This window comes from Anoplopoma fimbria, chromosome 7, assembly GCF_027596085.1.
Source record: "Anoplopoma fimbria isolate UVic2021 breed Golden Eagle Sablefish chromosome 7, Afim_UVic_2022, whole genome shotgun sequence".
NCBI lineage: Eukaryota > Metazoa > Chordata > Actinopteri > Perciformes > Anoplopomatidae > Anoplopoma > Anoplopoma fimbria.
Window position 1 is genome coordinate 17575262 of NC_072455.1, and position 20645 is coordinate 17595906.

Here is a 20645-nt window from a genome sequence, read left to right on the forward strand (position 1 = left end):
AATTTCCAAGTCTACTCTACCTCCAAACATCACATTCAACCAATTTTCACATTGTAAAGTTCAGGGAATATTTCACAAATCTGTTTGGAATGAATGTGGACAATGTTGGAATATGAAACTACAATTAAAATGCAGTTTCTGAGAAACCTGAAAAGAGCAATCTCTCTGCATACCGTTCTCTGCAGCAAGCCGTAGTCATGGCTATCCTCAAACCAAAAACCTATTACTGGGAAAAGGAATATGCAGGGGAGGTACCACAAACAGTCACTCAAGGACCAGAGTGACCTTTCACAGGCCACTAAATTTTATGCAGCAGTGGAGGGAGAGTATTGCATATAAAAGAGAGGAAGAAAAATGGTTGTGATTGAAACGTTTTTAAGGCAAAAATCACCTTTTTATTTATTCGTTTTGGAGGCCAACGATGTCAGAATACACTAGATTGTAAGAAATCTGAATACTGTCTGACATTCTTCTCATTGGTAGGGATTAATTGAGAGAAGTATTGTATGAATGTAATATCGATTGACTTACTGAGTGATAAAGTTGCTGCGTTTTGAACTTACACCATTGGTAGAAGTGAGTGATGACGTTACACCGTCGGCCGTCTTTGCTGCAGCGATCCATCAGCTGATCTACTTCCTCAATAAATATGCGGGAGATGTTGTGATATATCATGTAGCTGTAGGGTGTTGATGCAGTTAGATGCATATGTTATAAGAGTAGCGCAGTGTGGGTGCAAAAACCTGGACTAGATCTTGTCTGTTTAACAAAGCAACATCGATTACGAAATAAAAAATCAGGAACAGTAAAATAATATGATTATATTGTTGATTTTGAGGGATTTAAATTTTTGAAAAAACGATTTCACATGAATTTCTTCTTCAATACTTTTTTAAGAACAAATATTTCTACGACCACTGCAGATTTAATTTACTATCCAGGAATTTACAAGACTGACACTACAGCTGACTATCCTTGTAAAAATGTGGCCAAAATATGGCACATTGACCATACATGGTCCAGCCAAACAGCTGCTAGGTTTCAACCATGTCTTGTTATGATAGTTTACTACATATACTGATTAAGGGTGCTACTATCAGGATTTTAGGGGCTGATCACCAATCCCTGGAAGTAGTAACGGGCAATACCAATCACAGTGTCTATTTAAAGCTTTCTATTTATCATGTAATATTATTTATCTGTTTTACTATTCCTTACAAAATTGTATATTATGTATTAAGGTAAGAGATGAGAAAGTGTCATGCATGGTCAACTGTTAATCTATTAGCAGACAGCATCGGCAACGTATTCCACTTCAGTGTTTTCCACAGAATTAGATTATATTTGTGGAGGTATCTGGGCATCAGTCACTAAAGGCCTGTCAGTCTAACAAGGGGTGTCCGTCGACCATACCAGGATCCTGTCCTGGGTGAGCTGATTGCAGCAGCACGTTGTGGCTTTGATCCGGAAAGCTGAGGCATTGAGGACCATGCTGCTCCAGCAGAGCGGAGCTTTCAGTCCACTCCACAGCGATGTCCTACTGCTACTAGTCCTCTAGTCAATCACATGGCGTAAGTCGGATAAACAAAATAATGATGACTCAAAATATTCTTGGGGCCCAAGTGTATATGTGTGAGAAATACGAGGCAGAATAATGACGTAACAGTCCCGTCTTGAACATGCTGTCCAAAAGAGGCTCCAGAGACACAACTCAAAAACTTTATGATCGGCCTTTGTAGAGACCAACCTTAGTGCAAATACAGTGGTATAATGTCACTGAATGACTGAAGCAGTACATTAGTCTCAATTCCCGACTGGTATAATGTAAATGCTTATAATGCTGTCACTTCACAATTTAATTTGTCAACTTTCTGGCTCCCTGGTTAATTTGATTTGATCAAAATTTATAAAAGCATTCATCAAAAAAAGTGGTCAAAATGTTGCCTCTGAACTGCAGCATTTGATATAATAAATGTCAAAATTCCAAATAAATGGAAAAATAATTAAAGTTAAATGATTATTCATAACTGTACTCTTTTTATGAGTTTGTTTTGCATTGAATGAGTGACATGTAGTACTGCATGATAACACATTAGCTGTGTAGGCTTGTTTGTGTCAATTAAACATTAGTTATATGTTTCCAACTAAACCACATGCAGTTAATCTAAGCTGAGGTCTTTGAATTCTTAATTGCAAACCCCTGAAGAAAACTGTTCAGCTCTTGTGTGTGTGGCTATGTCTTTGAAGAGCTACAGATGGGGAACAAATGAGGGCGGGTGGTATCAGGGTCAGACTGGCGAATGGGCTTTTCACTTGGAAGCAAACAGTGCAATGTCACCCCAGGAGCGAAAAACAACAACCCTCAGGGGACATAATTAAAATAATCCGGTTAAATTAAGTGCTTCAGATCACTTTTAAAAAGGCTCCTTCTTGATGTGTGTGGATATGGGCATGATTCATCCGGAGATGTGTCGAAGTTTGAAGAGGATGACTCTGTGTGTGCATGTGTCTGTCTGTGTGCACGGTGTGTGGGAGTTACTAAAAACTATGCTTTTGAGCCAAAGTTTTAAGATGCATTCCTAGTCATCAACCTGGGAAAATAGCATCATGTTCTAAATTTACCATTGAAATCCAATTTTGTAATGTGATTAGAAGAAAATGCAATTGTTTTAACCTATTCACATCACATAAGAGGTGATAAAAGTGAACATGATCTGGGTGGTGGAATACACCTGGCTGGTTCAGGCTGGAAATCCGTCAAAGCAAGTTAATAAAACCAGATATGAAGATATCAATTGCCATAAAAAAGCAACTTACTAAAAGAGAGTGACAATTTTGTTCAAATAACTTATTATTATTTTATAATATTATATCATTAAGTATGTTTAAAAGAATCCCTCTCAGAGTTCATGTGTACTATATTTTTCCAACTGTGTCTGCATATTGATTTAATGGAATATGTGTGATATTTTCCAAGAGGCCTGGTGAAAAAAAGGGGTAGATTTCTATAGACGAGGAGCCTCCTCGGGGTAAAAGACCGTTGGGTTCCGGAGATGTGGCCTTTGGACTGATGGAGTTTGTTTTGCTTCTCTTTTCAGTCCTTTTCACCCTTTGCCAAACTGAGCCTCAGTTGACAGAGCAAGAGGGTAAACAAAGGCGCTGGCCTCAAGTGCAAATGTTTGCCAGTAGTAATGGGCTCAAGTCCACTGGATAAGTGAATGCGTGTGTTTTGTTTTTTTTGTGTGTGCATTAAATGTATGTACATAGGAATACTGTACAGACAGTACAGTTCATTTAATTATGGGCCTAGATAATGTGCTTGTATATTTGAGAAGAGAGTCCTTCTGGTCATAAATCAGCAAGATGAGAGACAGAAATGTCCCCCACAAAAGTACAAAGACCTATCTATCCACAATGCCCTTTTCACAGTTATCTGAGTTTATTCTAAAAGCACAACTGTGAGTAATGACTGGGGCTATTGGCTTTTAATGTGGAGTAGTATAACTGCGAGGAAAAAAAGAGTAAAAAGCCAATGACATTGTCACAAAATGCCACAAGGTACTATGGTCCTCAGTAAGTAATGACTTCATCCGTTTTTCTCACATAGATTAAAGGTTAAATAGTTAGTCTGCACATTGAGTCGGCATGATTGTTAACTTCATGAATATTCTAAGAAATCTAGCACATTTCCATCCCATAAAGGAAAGACAAAGTGACTTTCAACTTGAAGAGGGTCAAACTGATGGCGAGGCAGTTTCTCATTGTAGCATGTCAATTAGTTTCCACGGACACTTGTATGTCGAAAAAGTATGGACATCACTTGTTTTATTGAATCAGTTATAGGCAATAATGCAGTGTTATCCACTCATTCATCCCTGTGTGAGACACTTTCTCTTTCCATTCTTCTGTGATGTCCATTTTGAACATTAATCTCAGTTTTTATATTGGTATGTTGTAATTTATGTGAATGACTTGTGTAATAATGGTATTTTACCTTTTAGAAACCAGTCTGGAATTTTATATTGTACAGAAATATTAGCATTATATACGTAAGTGTAAACCAAAAAAAGATCCACAATGAGTATTGCTTTACTTAAAGGGACTCTAAAACCTATTTTTGTGTAATGTACCGGCAAATAGCAGAAGAATTATGTTTATTGCAGGGTTCTCCTTGGCGTGCTTATTTCCACTCTGCAGCGTGTAAGGCGAGTCTGCTGTCATTAATCATTCCACAGGTGCAGAAGCATTGTCAGAACCCACACGTCCCTTTGCCTTTTCAACCTGGGAGGAACGTGGAATGGTGTGGAAGGGGGGGGGACATCCCTAAAAAACAATTTCCCTTCCCCTTCTTCTTCTGCACTGTATTTGTCAGATGGGGGAACCAAGTCCAGATTAATTAGATTCCATTTTGTGGTCATCTTCGTTTTTTTCCTCCTTCCATGACTCTTTTCTTTTTCTTCGTCTTGCCTACAGTCCTTACGGCCATCCCGGCACCATTTATCATGTTGCCATCTCGACAGTGCCTTCCCCCTTCCTTGCTGGGAAGCCATTAGAGCATCTCTGCATCGTGGCGGCCAGATTGCATTCCGGTCTCCACTCGCGACATTTATCATCTTTTGTCCTAACTTTTTATCTGCCCCTGCCCTATGTGAAGCCCTATCTGCAATGCCCACTATGATGAAAACACTGGGAGGTGAGGCTCAAGTAAATAACCTAATTAAACCTAGCAAACAGGGACAAAGGAGGAAAAAAAGCACAAAAGGCCTTTGTGAGAATGCCAGAGGAGGAACACTCACAGATGGCAGCGAGGAAGTCGAAGCAGTGATGTGGCATCATGCCCATACCACCTTCTCATCTCAGTATTTATAGTTTGCCTAGTGGTGATGCTGTTTGTCCAAAGATGTCCTCTTTTCGTGATTTGGGCCAAAATAATATGACAGTTTATCCTTATCCTGACATTGCACTAATTACACATCAAGAAATGATGAATGTAGGAAAATAAATGCTCCTCTAAGACAAGGAAATATCTCTGTGATAAGACCCAAATCATTGATTAATGGGTCCTCCAAGAAAATCTATCCTTCCTTCTTAGTCCTTTCTAATTATTAGGCAAAAGTCGAGCCAATTCTGATTGGTCTCATTAGGGACAAACTGAAGAATGCCAAGCGTCATAATTATCGGCGCAGTGCTGCAAACAGTATCGAGTCAATACAGCAAAATGTCAGGAGGGCATTAGTGGGCAATTATTAATCCATATCAAGCTGGGATGGACAATTTGATTATCACCTGATCAATATTTCCAGATCTTGTACAGATGTAGAGCAGTGACCGGGTGCATAGATCTGCCTTCTAAGAAGCCCTGTGTAAGGGCAGCTGGGAACAGTAGCAGTGCTGCAGTAAATAGGAACGCATGACCACGGGCATTCAGCTTCTTTCAGTAGCCGACACAGGCTCTACTGTACCTGATTATGTTAGGGAAGGAAAAACAACGAGCTGAAAAACTTCCCTCTCTCCTGCAGCTGTTGTATCACCTTCTGGGGAGTGCAGGAGTGCTTTGGGTGGTCTACAAGTTCTCACTGACAGACTTTTTGCTTATTAACTGAGGCAAACCCAAATGTTTTTTTCTCTGTTACCAAAAGCAACCGTGAGCAAAGATATGACTCTACAGTCCGGTGCTAAAAAGCCACAGCATGATGTACTGATGAGGGACTATGAATCATGAAAAAGACGCAGATGTTTGTGTAGCTTTGGTTAACAATTTGCTGTAATATTCTATCAGTGACTTCTCAATGCAGTCTTAATAATTGCTCTCATTGTACCTGAAACAAACTATCTCAACTAATGTCAGTCAAGCCTTTGTGCGAGTGATGAAACAAAATGAATGCTGTGTAACAGGCCCTTGTGCATTTCAAAGACTCCACACAATGAAGCATAGCAAAACGAAAGTGGCTGTCTTCCACGAGATCTTGAGATAAGAATACCTTCTCATGGTTCTGTTTTGCTCATTTGTTTGCTGTTATTGTGACTCCCATCTTCATCCCTGAATCGCTTTAGTTTTATTATGCAACCAATTGATTACTACTAAGTTGCCCGGACCTGGGTTATTTTCACCGCGTATAGCCTGACGGTCTGTTGCAATGGAATATGATTTTAACAAAAGATTGCATTTTCAGCTCACTTCTTCTTACCCAGCACACATTATAAAGCTGCATTATTCTTTTATTTTTCCCTATGAAGCCTGGATTCCCAATTGCTATCATAACTGTACCACAAGCCAGCCTGCTTCCCTTTGTGCACACCGATAAAAACTCAATTTATTCATGTGGCCTCTCAGTGTTGACTCCCAGCTTTGATAGAAGTTGGTTAAAGTTAAACTTAATGACTAATACTTTGGAGACAAAAGTTGACTTCTTTCATTGTGTGTGACAAGACACTTTAGGTAAGATTAAAAAATGGTGACATTCAATCCCAAATACAATATCTTTAATCTGTATACCTTTGACTTTCATTATCAAATTTCTTTTAAGATCCTTAAAAGAACGGTTTGGATAATTTCATAAGATATCAGGAACCTTATCATATCTGTAGGATTAAAGTTGTAGGCTCCAGGATTACTTTTTGGAAATTATCTTTGAGCTTCGCAAAAGAAGAAGAGTTGTGACTAAGCAGTGAAGAAACATAAAAGGAATCGCTGTAACTCATATTATCTTTGTCTTTCCCTCATTTCTATCGCCTCATCTGGTTGGAATTCCTTTGAAAGTCAATCCATCCATTCTTTCAGTTAATCTCCATCTAAGCTCTTATTTTTTATCCATCTACTCCTTGTCTCCTGCGTCCCATGGCATTATGAGATTCCACGACTGAGACAGTTTTTCACTCTGATTGTCAGTCTGACCCATTCCCCTTACCTACTTTTTATTTTTATTTAATTTATTTTATTTTTAAGGTGTCTTACCAAGCACTGTGTAGGTCATCTCTGGAAACAAATCTGTTGTTTGTATATTGTGCATACAGCACATTGCTGAGGCAGACATCCCAGAATATGGTTATTTTTAGCACAGGTCAAAGTGGATTCTGCAGACCATCTGATCAGTGGTGCTCTTTGGCAGTAATGGAGAATGAAAGCATATTATTACAGATAAGCCATATTGTCCATCTCTTGGTTCCATTAGGTGTCCAGTACATGTGAGAACACAGGACTATTTTTATACAAACATACTGCGCAGACTATGCATATGTGTACCACTGTGCATAGATGCTAGCATATACTTATCACATACTGTACGTGTTGGAGTGTGAACAATACAATGAGCATACTTGCATATGTGTGCATGTTTGTGCATACTACTGCATATGTAAAATTGCATTAGATCCTAAAAATCCCATTATTTTGCCAAATATAAGGTTGTCCCTGTGGGAATCTACAGTTTATCCTTTCCATGGATAATCACAACGGGGGGAGAGGCACAGCCAATTAAATTGTGCCATGTAATGAGAGGCAGCAGCTCATGTGGTGTGAAATTTCAGTCCTACCCAGGAAGTGGCAGGAAAGAGACTTAGCAAGTGAAGAGGAATCTCTTCGAGACTGTCTGATCATTATTTATTTTTTCCTCTCTCCGAGGGCCATGAGGATGAGCGCAGGAAAATCTTATTTGGAAGGTGTACTTAAAGAAATCCTTGTTGGCATAAATCCTGACATCATCAGGTCTGCTCACCAGCCTTCTCCCCACGTCCCCCCATACTTGCTCTCTTGTACTAACTATCAGAGTGAGGGAGAGATAAAAAGTGGGGAGATGAGTGGATTAACGGATGACTGTGTAAAGATTGATTGAGATCGAGCTTGAGAGGACTAAAAGTTTGTGACAAAATATGTCAGCATATGTGTTTGTCCTAAAGATTCTTAAGGAAGGAGGAAAACCAGATGAGGTCCTTTCGAAGCAAATGACCACTTTGGATTCCACTGTCCTCTCTCTGTTGTACATTAATAATCTACACTTAACTAGATATATCCTTCATCATGACTCAAGTGATGGAGGGGATTGTGGTAATTAATTAGTTGATGAGAGAATGATGAATGACATGAAAGACTGCACCAAGGGAGTTTTAAAGCTGAGGGGAAACAGACTGTTCATGGATGCTATGATGGATGCTGTATAAACGCCTCATAAATGTCCAGGGACCCTTTAGTAATCGTGTGTGTGTGTGTGTATGTGTGTATGTGTGTGTGAGAATGCATATTCTGAGTTCTGCGGCGTGATGGGATGGGCACTTAGAGCGCTGTGCCATTAGAAACAAGAGCTTGGCTCAGTTTCAACTGGAAAAGCCTATGGGTCTGGCTGTGGCGTGAGAGCATTTTCGCCTCTCAATGGAGGCTTTCACTCTCATTTGCCATAACTAATAAACCACACTAAAGCTGTGTGTCACAATAAATCTCAGCTCCACGAATGGCATGACTCACTTGGTGGTGCAGAGAAGCCACAGAGGGAGCAAGCGTAAGTCGGGGAGTGTGTGAATAAGTTTGCGAGTGAGCTAATAATGAGTGAGCAAGCAAACAAACAAGTGGGAGGGAGGAGTGACAGAAAATAGTGACAGATGTAGTGCGTGTGAGAGTATCAGTTGCTTAAGACGTCTCTTCAAAAGACGGACTTTGAGCACTCACTCCCATCCCTCCACTGAATGTAAATCAACTGTGACAAGAGGAGCTTAGGGCATAGAGATTCCCAATCGGCGTCAAGCATTGGAGAGTGCTGTAGGTAAGAAGGTGGGGATGTTAGCGTTCCGGCTGCGACTGAGAGATCGCCTCGAGGCACTCCACGGAGATGAATGGTTTAGACCATTAACCCCGCCGCAGAATCTCAACAAACCCCACAGGCACACAAATGTGCTACGCCGAGATCAGTGCAATGTGTCGCACTCTTAGGACCCCTGGAGTGAGACCAAAGCTCCAGCCTAGGGCCAGGTGTTACCCACGCTAGCTCACATACACGGCCACACACACTCTCACACACACACACACACACACACACACACACACACACACACACACACACACACACACACACACACACACACACAGATGCATGAATTCTGAGGCAGATAATTCAAAAAGCCTTTTATAACTGAACTTATATGAACTATAAAAGTGCACAAAAAACACATTCCCTCCCTCTGAACCCACACATTCAGGAAGGTAAGATTGTACACCCTTAAACAAAGAGAAGAATTCAGCAATAACCAGATGGCTCTTACACGGTGAAGAATAATTAATGAATCCAACCACAAATAATTACTGGCATCACGCATGCTCATTGACCTCTTGGCTCACCATATTTTTAAGTTTACCTGTTTTGCTTACGGTATAAAAAGTACAGACTGGTTATTCGATTCCTATCTTAGTGAATGCCACATTCTGAAGACATGTGTTTTAAAACCACACAGTGTTAATAATCACTGAATTTGTTATAATCGGTCAGCTTTACAAATCAAATAAATAAGCTGTAACAGTATAGCAGGCGAGAACATGCTTTAGTCAAAGCTGCATTGACTGACCGTTTATTCTGGAATATCTTTATGCAGAAAGTGCCTAATGACTTCACCCTGACTCGGTAGATAAATTAGTTACCATTAATGCAATAATGCAAATAAGGCCATCAGACCATCTCCACCACTTGCAGAGTATTTTGATCTTGAACATAATGGACGTAATCCATACACACTGCACCATTCTGAGTTGTATTTTGTATTTAAAAGAGTTGAACATTTTTGCGTTTGGATTGAAAAATCTAACTGTCATCATCTTTGAGCCATCAGTCTATATTTTAGAATGATTTCCTTGTCTTAGAATACGGGACGTGTAGATGATATGTACTCTGAGCAGCTCTTCATTGTTCCGACTGCACACTGCGGTAAAACATCATCCGTGCAGGCAACGCTGATGTATTTCAGACTTGACTGGTCCAGTAATCCCATTACCGCAGCTACAGCATCAATCTATTAATTGCACTGTCGCTGGGGCAATGTCACGAAACACCTGCATTGTTATACAGTTAACTGGCATAGCGTATGAAGGGTGATCAGATTTAGTATACATATGCAAGCAAGGCCTCAATCATGCCAAGTGTAAACCCAGCAGATGCAAAACAGCTGGCATTGTGCTCGGCTCACCGGCTGATCCCGGCATCAAAGGCATGCTACAAGGTACCCTTTGTGTGTGTGTGTGTGTGTGTGTGTGTGTGTGTGTGTGTGTGTGTGTGTTAGAGAAAAAGACTGTGTGAGTATAGAGACCTAGTCTTGTGCACTGCGTTAACGTTGTCCTCTATTGTTTTTTTGGCACCTTAAAAAGCTCGAAGGACAGATAAAAAGGTACAAGGCTGACTGAAATCCATACCATTTCATATTATGATAGACCCAGTCATTTCATGTCAAGGTATTCAAATATATGGATTTAGAGACAGGCATTCTGGGAGTTTGTTGATTGCCACTCCAATTGATTTACAATTTGGATTATGGTGCTTTTGTTCTGTCAATATTCCCACACTGAGACATGAATGGTACAGCATCGTTAAATTGCCCCACCATTTTCAAGTCAATGTGTCTTGCAGACATAAGTGCACTTAGATATAGTGTTAGTGGCTTGGGAGCTAGCCTTTAATTACCTGCATCTGGGCCTGTACAACATCTCCGTATTGTATGTAATTATCTGCTTTTCTTAAAAGTGGGAGGGTCATGAGTGTGGTGAAAATTGCTCGGCTTTTGTGTGATTCTGTGGTCTAAGTGCCAGAAAAAATGACTGCAATCCATAGATGAGGCTAATGGCCTTAAATAATACACTTGGTTTTAGTTGCATTCATAGAGTTAATAAAGGGTCTGATACAACCTTTAAACATAATTGCACGGCACATTGTTGACAAGGACTTGGTTCAGGCATTTTCTGCCGAAGAAAATGATAATGACTCATTAAGTTCAACCTGCTAGCAAGAAACATCTTGCATGGCGCTGATAACATTGTTTTATCTCAGATTCCCAGTCTTGTCACAAGGTCTGCATCCAAACAACTAGATTGCAATTAAGTGCTGGCAATCTCGGCAAAGGTGTTTGCACGGCTTTTTATTTGAAGTGTGAACATGATGCAAACGCTCTCTTCTTGTAGATACTGATGCTGTTTTTGAAGACGCACTGTGCTAAGCCGCGTTCCGAAATGAACGAGTGGAGCCAACAATGAGATTTCCACTTGAGCAGTGTCCGGCAGAATGATGAACGAGGTGGTAGACTGGGGGAATTACAGTGATTTAAAGTTGGATCAAAACCGCTACGAGTTCAGTTCTGCTCTTGCTTTAATCTGATTTGATGTGTATACACAAACATGTAAGATTTATGTTGTGTTTATTTCTGTGTCGAATTCAATGTGTGTGTGTGTGTGTGTGTGTGTGTGTGTGTGTGTGTGTGTGTGTGTGTGTGTGTGTGTGTGTGTGTGTGTGTGTGCGTGTGTGTGTGTGTGTGTGTGTGTGTGTGTGTGTGTGTGTGTGTGTGTGCGTGCAGCTCTTAAATGTACATTCTGTGCATTCGTATGTGCTTGAATAAGCGCATGTGCGTGGTCTGTATGTTAGCTCTGTGCGGGTATGAGAGTAAAAGGGAAAGGAATAGACTCGATTTAAATCAAATTAGCATGCAGGGAAATTAAGCAGAGGGATTTAATTTGAGCTGTTGTAAAAATGCTAATTTCAGAACAGCCTGGAAGCTCATATGCAAATACAACACTATTTTACAATAATTCATATTAGGCCAGGCATGCATAAAGCATACATATTACAGCCTGATGTCATCTGGGGAATAGAGTATCATTAGCTTTCGGACTTGCTACAAGGTGATCCTGTTCAGGGGCGTGTGTGCATGTGTTTCTGTGCACATGCATGTAATTGGGACTACTCCCTTTCTATTTATGTGTGTGTGTGTGTGTGTGTGTGTGCGTGTGGCAGGCAGGCAGGCATGCTTAGTTGTTCTTGTCCATACCGACATGCATCTCCCTGATACACAGATATACAAACACCACTACAAGACATAGTTCTGATAATCTGCATTCCACCCACAAAATACTAGAACTGACTTTAACACGGGCAGATGCTGTTGGGATTGTTACTGCCGTACTGTTCAACAAATGACTCCTCATAGAGCCGTAGATGCTCTTAGATCATAAATGTGTTACTTGCGCCTTTATAGTGAACATATGGAAAACTGACTCCTCTCCCAAAAGCAGCATGAGAGTCCAATATACATGCAACAGGAGAGTGGAACTTCTCTCCTCTGATTATTTAACAAACATTTAAACGTGACCATCATCATGTTTTAAATGTGACTAAGTTTGCCCCCATCCTGCCCTACCTTGCTTTTCTCACACTGCAATGGCTCAAAAGAAGTGCCGCATCAATAGACAATTTGCCGTTTTTCTTCCAATGTGGTTAACCTTTGATTGCTCGCTCAAAAGGATTCTTGCATACATTTTGATGCCTGTGGATGTTGCGAGAGTGCGCGTGTGTGTGCAGTGGTTTGGGTGTTAACATCTTAATGTTTACAGAGGCTGGAGGGGCCTGTCGATACTCATTCGACATGTTAAAGAGAGGCATGCTGGGTTGCTGGGACTCACCACGCCAACCACTAACAAGGAGGCGAATCAATTAAAACACTATTGGACTCAGGGTTTGACATGGTCCAACACAGCATGGGATGGTATGTTCATGGGTGTTTGCAAGCCGGCTTTCGCTATGGAAGTATCTTATCAATAAACCTATTCATAAAACTGTATTTTTGATATGATTTGTTAATTGAGAGAAAAAAAATAGGTAAAGTAGCTCAATCCGGCTGGGTCGATGTACTGCTTACTGTAGCTCAATCACAAAATGATACCTGGGGGAAACTTTCTTCTCACATTGAGACACTAACATTTAGTAATAGGCTTTTTCCTTCCTCATTTCAGTGTCCGACTAATGAAACACTCTATCCAGTTATTTAACGGCCAAGTTATTTAGTACGGAAGCCCACATCAAAGTTATAGCCTGCCTCATCCCCGCCCAGGTGGAGACGTTAAACGCTCCCAGCTCTCTTCTCATCCTCAGACGCTTCCTTTTTTGCATTACTGTTGAGCAAATGACACAGAGGAATTGTTTGTTGCCTCCCTGCTCTTCGTCTCTCGCGATCTGTCCCCTTGGCTCACCAGGGACAATTATGCCCTTCATTCAAGCTATTGCCAAGCCCAATTTGCCACACAAATTAATTGGTCCACATTTGTAGAGCGAGGGGTACATGGTGAAGGAGAAAACGAGAGGGGGGGGGAGACAAAAAAGAAATGGCAGAGTGAAAACAAACCAGCAGAGAAGAATAGCTACACAACCCCCTATCGCTATAGATATTTTTTTTTGAATCCATCATGTTCTTCCCAGCTATAGCCTGGTCCGAACTGGAAACATTTGCACAAAGAGCATCTTTGGTAGAGCTTTCCATTAACAGCAATGTGTGTTTGTTCTGGGCCTGATGGGTGTTTTTCTTGAGAGGAGGCTGCAGTGTCCACTGTGTGGGGTGGTGAGTAGGACTGGCTCGGAGGACCGTGCCATCTGTTGAGCAGGCCGACTCAGCCATTTTCTGCTCTCGCTTGTCTCATATCCTCCACCGTGTCCATAGCCGGAGGCTCGCTCAGACACAAATGAATCCAGAGCACCAACAGAGGGCAGCTTTTCCTTTAAATGCACCCAAATTTTTTGGTGCTCTGGGTCCGTCTGGAGCAGACTAAACTGAGTGGAGGTCTTTTTTCTTTTTTTTATTGGAGAGAGCCACAAAGTGTGTCTGGGCGGGGTATGCATATGCAGCGGCACAGTAGAGGGAAATTAAGGAGCAGCTCAGTCGCTGGAAGGGGCTATTGCACTGCTTCCAAACAGCAAGGGGAGAAGGTGGGGGGAAGACAAAGACACAGGCAGAAACACATTAGAAAGAAAAAAAAAAATTAAAAATAAGAAATGAGGAGAAAATTGGCAAGAGAGCGATTAGGAGGAAAAACAATAGAAGGGAGTTGGGAAGGGGAGGAACAAACATCGTGCATGTGGGAGATCAGCCAGTGCAGGGAAGGAAAGCAGCAAAAATAAATCCCAGGTCTAATATGTACTGCCTGAAGTGGTTCTGCCTAGGAACGGACACTTGCTCTCTTACCTTGGTTGCAGACAGGACACGCACACCTTACCCCCGTGACCTCCCACACACACCCCCTCAGTCATTAACAGACAGCCACTGTGGCTACCTCATGATACGTTTGTTTTGGCTTCGAAATGATGACCCAGCACAGCTGTCTAAGTGAGGTAGCAGCAGCTGCTCACGGACAGACAGCTAAAGGACAGAGATTTGGGGGTGGGGGTGGGTGAGCACAGAGGCGTCATGATTTGGGGGCTGCTGACTACACTTGTGCAGGTCTCTGTTACATGTGTGCTCAAAGTTTGACTGTGGAATGTCTGGACACAAGAGCAGGGAAGTTTTCATCAAGGCAGTTGTCTGAGGGAAGGTTTTGGCAGTAGTGTTTTTTTTCTCATCAAATGCCGTTATGTAAATTCACACTTGACTGTGGAAGACGGGAGTTTCTGAAAAGATAACCACTAAAGAGCCCCCTCAATGGTAACGTTTATCGACTGTTAATGCCGTTTTGGGAAGGTCCCGTAATTAAATTGTGTCAATAAATCCTGGAGCTGCACATAAAACGGGGTATAAACGGAGACTACATTTCTCCGCTTGCCTCTTCCCCCTGCTGTGAGACATATGTGGCGGGAGGCAGAGAAGAAGAATAAAACACATTTGAACAGATTGCAGGGAACATTTCTCAAGCACAAAGTTGTGAATCTCTCCCATCAATTTCACTTTGCGTGGCTCTGTTGTATATGACCTTGGGTGAATGATCCCTTCAGTCAGATATATTCAGCTGAACTGAGGGGATTTCAGTCGGTGCAAAGGGAGCAATAAAACTTTTATTCATCCCTCTGTGACTCCAGAAGCTAATGATTCATGGAACTTAGTGTAAAAAAAAAAAAAAAAAAAAAAAAAAAAAAGTGGGTGGGAGGAGGGGGGGAGCTGAGGTGCAAGACCAGAGCTCAATGAGGTTTGAAAACTATTGTCACACATCAATGGGCAGGTGTCTGATGTCAAGTAACTCAATTCCAATGACTTCTCATGATGAGATTTTCGGCTGAGGCCTAAGCATTTCTGGTTCAGATGATGGTTTTTGCGGTGGAAAAATGTAGTTGGAAAATAGGGACTTGAACACATTTTGATTGTCTGATGAGATGAAGAGATGGATCATTGTGCAATATAGGTGCTCGTGTTTCCAGGTGTGTGTGTGTGTGTGTGTGTGTGTGTGTGTGTGTGTGTGTGTGTGTGTGTGTGTGTGTGTGTGTGTGTGTGTGTGTGTGTGTGTGTGTGTGTGTGTGTGTGTGTGTGTGTGTGTGTGTGTGTGTGAGGAGAAGTTCAATATGATGCTAAGATTACTACTTGCCAGTGCTAGAGTTGGATCATACTTTTTTGGGGGGTTTCTACGGGATTGTGTTTACATGCTTTAATGCGCCTCTCTCTTTAAGCTTCACCTCCCTCAAACGCCCAATTCGCTGTGGTTGGTTTGTGGGAAAATATTTTGCAGCTCCCCAACCCATGGGTGGAGATACTCAGATGGGGGGGCGTTTTTTTCTAATAAGTCTGCATGTGACAAAGCTAGGGGAACCAAATAGGGATGTCACAAGAACTGATACTTTGGTAACAAGTCGGTGCTAAAATTTAGAATATGTGACGGTGCCTGTTTTTCTACAACAATGCAGGTACCGGGATAAGGGCTTGAGCCTAACGGCATCCTTCGTCCTAGAAAATGTCTCTATCTATTAATCTATGTTGAAATTGTCAGTAGGAGAACTATTAACGTAAGCTGATAGCAGCGTGTGGGCAGCACAGTTAACAGTTGCATTGCATTACATTATGATGCATCATGCTCTATTGGAAGTGAGTATTGGGGAAGGTAAATTAGGAAGTTATTAGGATATGTTCAAGTTACCAACACATTATTGTTTTTGAAGCAGATCATCAGGGATTAATAATGACAGTATGCAAACGCTAGGTAAGGACTGTATGTTGAAGTACATGGGATTTATTGTTTTGTTTTGTTTCTTTACCATGGTATTCAATTGGATATTGAGAATCATGGAATTCCACTGGCATTAGTATCGGCAACTGGATTTATGGTATTGTGACACCCCCAGTGACAAGTCTGAAGGGCTCATTGAATCACATTTGGGATCTTATTTCACAGTTTTTGGGTTGGTAGTCAGCAAAGTACCCAAATGTATGTGCACAAGCACTGAAAAAGCAATCTCATATTGGCAGTGGTAATATCTCCCTGGTGTATCAACGGTCTCATCATAGTGCAGATCAGCGTGTGTGTTTCATGCGTTCTTTAAGTATTTATTTAAGTTTCATGTGTGTTACATGAAGTATTGATGTGTCTGATGATGTTTAATGAAAAAAAAAAAAAAAAAAAAAAAAGAACCAATCCCACCTTTGCCACCCCCCCATCCCAGCAACACTTGAGGCCCATGTGAAAGCCAACGGTCCACTTACTTTGAGCGTCGGCGAGGTGGAGAAACAGACCCAGGACAAGCAGCAGCGGCAGCAGCAGCGTGGGTCTGGCTCTGTGCATGGTGGGACAGCTTGGCACCAGCATGCTTTGGCAGCCTCGGTGGCGCTGGCTCACAGAGCCCTGTGAGTCAGTCTGGTCTGATTTCTCAGATGCAGGGTATTCACAGCCTATGCAAGGCAAGGAGGGGTGGGAAGAGGGAGAGGGAGAGGGAGGGAGAGAAAAAAAGGAGGGAGGAAGAGAGAGAAGGACTGAATGAAACAAAGCTGTTTGGCTCAACGGGTTTTATCTATCCCTGCACATTTCTGACATACCCCCACACAGCCTCGGCTGGAGCTGACAGAGGATAGGAAGAGGCTGATGTGCTCACGGGGTATGTTCTGACAGTTCTCTAAATGGAATAGTCACTTCACACAATGCGTGTGCACGTGTGCGTGAGAGGGAGAGAGATAGAGACCGAGAAGGAGAAACCACACAGATGAAAGGGTGGACTAATAAGATTTTGTCTTCACAGCTTTGGTCGCGAGCACCAATTAAATACGCTGCATAATAAGAGTACATTTTAAGTCCTCCTAAGATCAGTGTTGATATCTGTTTCACATAAAAAAAGCGCCTCTCTTGCATGTCGGGAAATATAGGATATATTCATAAACGCTGACAGCTATTTCATAGTTCTTAAATTAGGAGTTTAGTACATTTGACCACTGCGAGACTGCTGGGACTTTCTTGGGTGCTTTTCTTTAAAGTGCAATACAAGATGCTTAGTTACAGTACCTTATGATATACACATTCATTAAACAAATGCATCTGAAGCTCATACTCATGCTTCTTTTATAACGTGTAATCCATAGTAGAAGGTTTAATAGCTCTAAATGTCTATATAAAGGGATGGAGTAACTTAGCTTTAACACACAAACTAAAGCAGCTCAAACAAATACAATCTATAAGACAGAGTGGCTAAGTGTTGCCATTCATGTCTCGGCTCTTTATCGAAGGGGCCACTACATTGGCTGTGAAAATCAATGTGATACAGTGAGCTAGTATTAGCTGCAGACCGGCTCTGGATCTCTGTCATCCATTTGCTTAAGCCAGAGCTTGATCCTTGGTGATGGATGCTCTGCGGTAGTCTTGGGCTCGTAATACGCCTCCCCGCTAATCCAAGTGTGTGAGCTTTCATGACATACTGTACTGCTGGTTAGCATGCTAGCTACTCTGCCTGCATTGTTCTGCAAAATGTTGTTGTTTCAGCTGCTGCGACTGGTTGAGGAGGACCAGTACAGGGTCCGTGTTCCATGACATTTCAGACTCTTTATGTCCCATGAGATCAAACACAGAACACGCTCTGTCACGATCTTTTTAGAAGTTTTAGGAGTCTGCAGCTTCTTTAACTGTCTGTTCAGGAGACCGCAACTGTGCATACAAATGCTTTTGCTAGAAATAATATTTTATTGGGCTGTTTATCCGCAGATTTGACCGCCACCCACTAAAAGGAAAAAAAAAAGAAAAAAGAAAAAACAAGCCCCCCCTAAGCCCAATCACCGGGCGCAATGATGACAAAGTACCTCATTTCCCTGTTACCAATCATCCTCTTTCTCGGCACTAGCTCTCCCTCTTTCATTTCTGTGGGCTGTAAATGGCAGAAAAGACGGGAAGATAGCGCACCTGTCACACTCGATTTGTGTTGGGGGGAGATAGACATGACTACCTGTCTCCGAGCGCCGCAGGGCCGGCAGCAAGCGCGAGAGCGGGGGACGCGTGGCGAAGGGAATCAATTTGAGGCAATCTCATCCCCCGCTCACACCACCACCGACACACACATACACACGCTTACAAACACGGCCGCGTATACATATACATACATTTGAGCACACCAGACAGACTTTTCACCTGAGCAGCGTTTGTAGCGACTTTGAATTTGATTTGAATCAACTGGACTGAAAAACCTGAGCAGGGCGTGAGGGGATAAAGCTGCAGTGCAATCATACGTAGTACAGGTACAGCTGTCTGTCTCCTCCAGTTATTGTTTCACGCATATGCCCCTCCAAATCTAAGTGATAGCCTTTGAGTTAATTAATGTGTAAATTTTCATAATGACGTGACAAGAAACAGTACTCAGCAGCACTCCCTTTCTCTAATCACGCCCTGCATGCACACACACCCATCAACACACACAAACACACTGACGGAGGCAAACACAACCATCTGTATGTTGTGTAACCAAGAGTGAGACAACCAAGAGGCTTTGCCATGTCAGTAAATACAAGGAGAAGCTAATGTAAGCACAGCTAAAACACCCCATGAAAACTTGATTAATAACAAAAATGAAAGTAATGGTGTTGATACGTGGTGTTAATTTTTTACAAGGAAATTGCACTACAGATTCCTTTCCTAATGTGTTAAGGGTGGACAAGCCACCTGCCAGACCTGGCAGAGAAGCAGCAGTTTGCCAAATGCATTGTGCTTCGTTATCTGGCAATAGGATTTAGCTGCAGCTTTTTGTGCTAATGCATGTTTGATTACATGTGTGAGCACGTACACGAGTACAAATTATCCTTTCTATTCTCATTTGTCCATATAAAAGGACTCCCTCAAAGGTGGCACCACCTTTGCCCATTTATATCCTCAACATGGCCACTTTGCGATGCGCTCTGCACCTTCACTTGCATCATTTTGGTGGCATTGGTGCTTTCCATTGAACATTTATTACAATAGAAAAGAAAAACAATCTTGTCTTTCTTCCTAAGCCCCTGGTGGTATTATTGTGTTCCCATTCAGTGGTGCTTCATTCAAAGGATTTTGCTGCTGATAGCAATCATGCATTATTAAACAAAGCCTGACAACATGCACAATGTTAATTAGAAAAGGGGGGGAGTGTGTGGCAAGAAAAAGAAAGGGGCTGTTGAGCTGTCTACTCTCTTTCCTTCCCCATGATCCTTATCAGAAATGTGAAAGAGAAGGAGGGTGGGATGTTTACGCTCTCTATAATGGCTGGTCTCTATTCTCATTTCAGCGTGTGTGTTTGGTATTCTGGTCTGTTTAGATGAGCAATATTATTTAGGGGGATAACAAAAAAACAAAAGAATCAGTCATATCTATCTTATATTCCAGCCTTTCTGCAATTGAATTGTTATGGAAGTAATGCAGGCGGATTAGTAATGAGCTCCATAAAGTAGCAAGTTCACAACATCAGTTTCACGTCAATTTTGTCTTTCCATGTTCTCGCACATGCTTTAATATTTTGGCAAACTGAGCACAAACCAGTGGGAAACAAGTGCTGACACGATAATGCTACTGATGGTGCCATTTTTAACAAATTCAACATGGGTCTGAGCATAACAGTTGAACCACATTTTTCCCCATCTTCGTGCGAGTTGACTAATTTCACTTTGGCCAGCTCCAGGGGATTTTAAAATGGGGTGTTTTTTAATTTCAGGCCCATGCACAGGCTGAATTGAACTTCAATGGAGTAGTGGATTCACAGTATGTTATACTAACAGACCAAAGCAGCCACAAAAATGCCACCAAATCTATTAAGGCCAATCCCTCTGTAATTAGCCCAACACATGCAAGGACAAAGCGCAGCGAAACTACAGAGGATGTGATCCATACTGCATTGGCTTTTCAAAAGTTGCCCAGTATCATGCCCAGCCAGGCACAGCAAATAAGAATTAGTGTCTTTTTATGAGGCAGGACATTCTATTTCCCTCAGGACTAGCAGAGTTAAAGAATGCAGTAATTACCCCCCCACACGCACACTTTCTAACTGCAATGATACACAGCACTATGGTAGTGAGCACACAGGGTAGGCTAATATGTTAGTACTGGAATGAAGTCTGTGATCTCTTTTTGACTTTGGCCTGATGCTGACAGAGACAGAACCCTGCTTCAGAAAGTTGGGGTAAAGTTGAAGTGAAGTAGGGGCAAGGTGGAGAAGAGTCAGGACTGCACTGAAGGCGAATCCACCACCATTCTTATGCTGCTGACATTAAACGTAATTGAA

At 41.9% G+C, this 20645-nt stretch overlaps 1 protein-coding gene across 2 annotated transcripts in view; it reads right to left on the reverse strand.

Moving 5' to 3' along the window:
* Nucleotides 1–20645, reverse strand: part of LOC129093562 (receptor-type tyrosine-protein phosphatase delta-like) — a 127897-nt gene that overhangs the window by 76065 nt on the left and 31187 nt on the right. For both annotated transcript variants that reach the window (XM_054601614.1, XM_054601615.1), the window contains exon 2: nt 16630–16815. In XM_054601614.1, the coding sequence (XP_054457589.1) occupies nt 16630–16732 (103 nt within the window). In that variant the 5' untranslated portion in view covers nt 16733–16815. The remainder of the gene's footprint in view (nt 1–16629; nt 16816–20645) is intronic.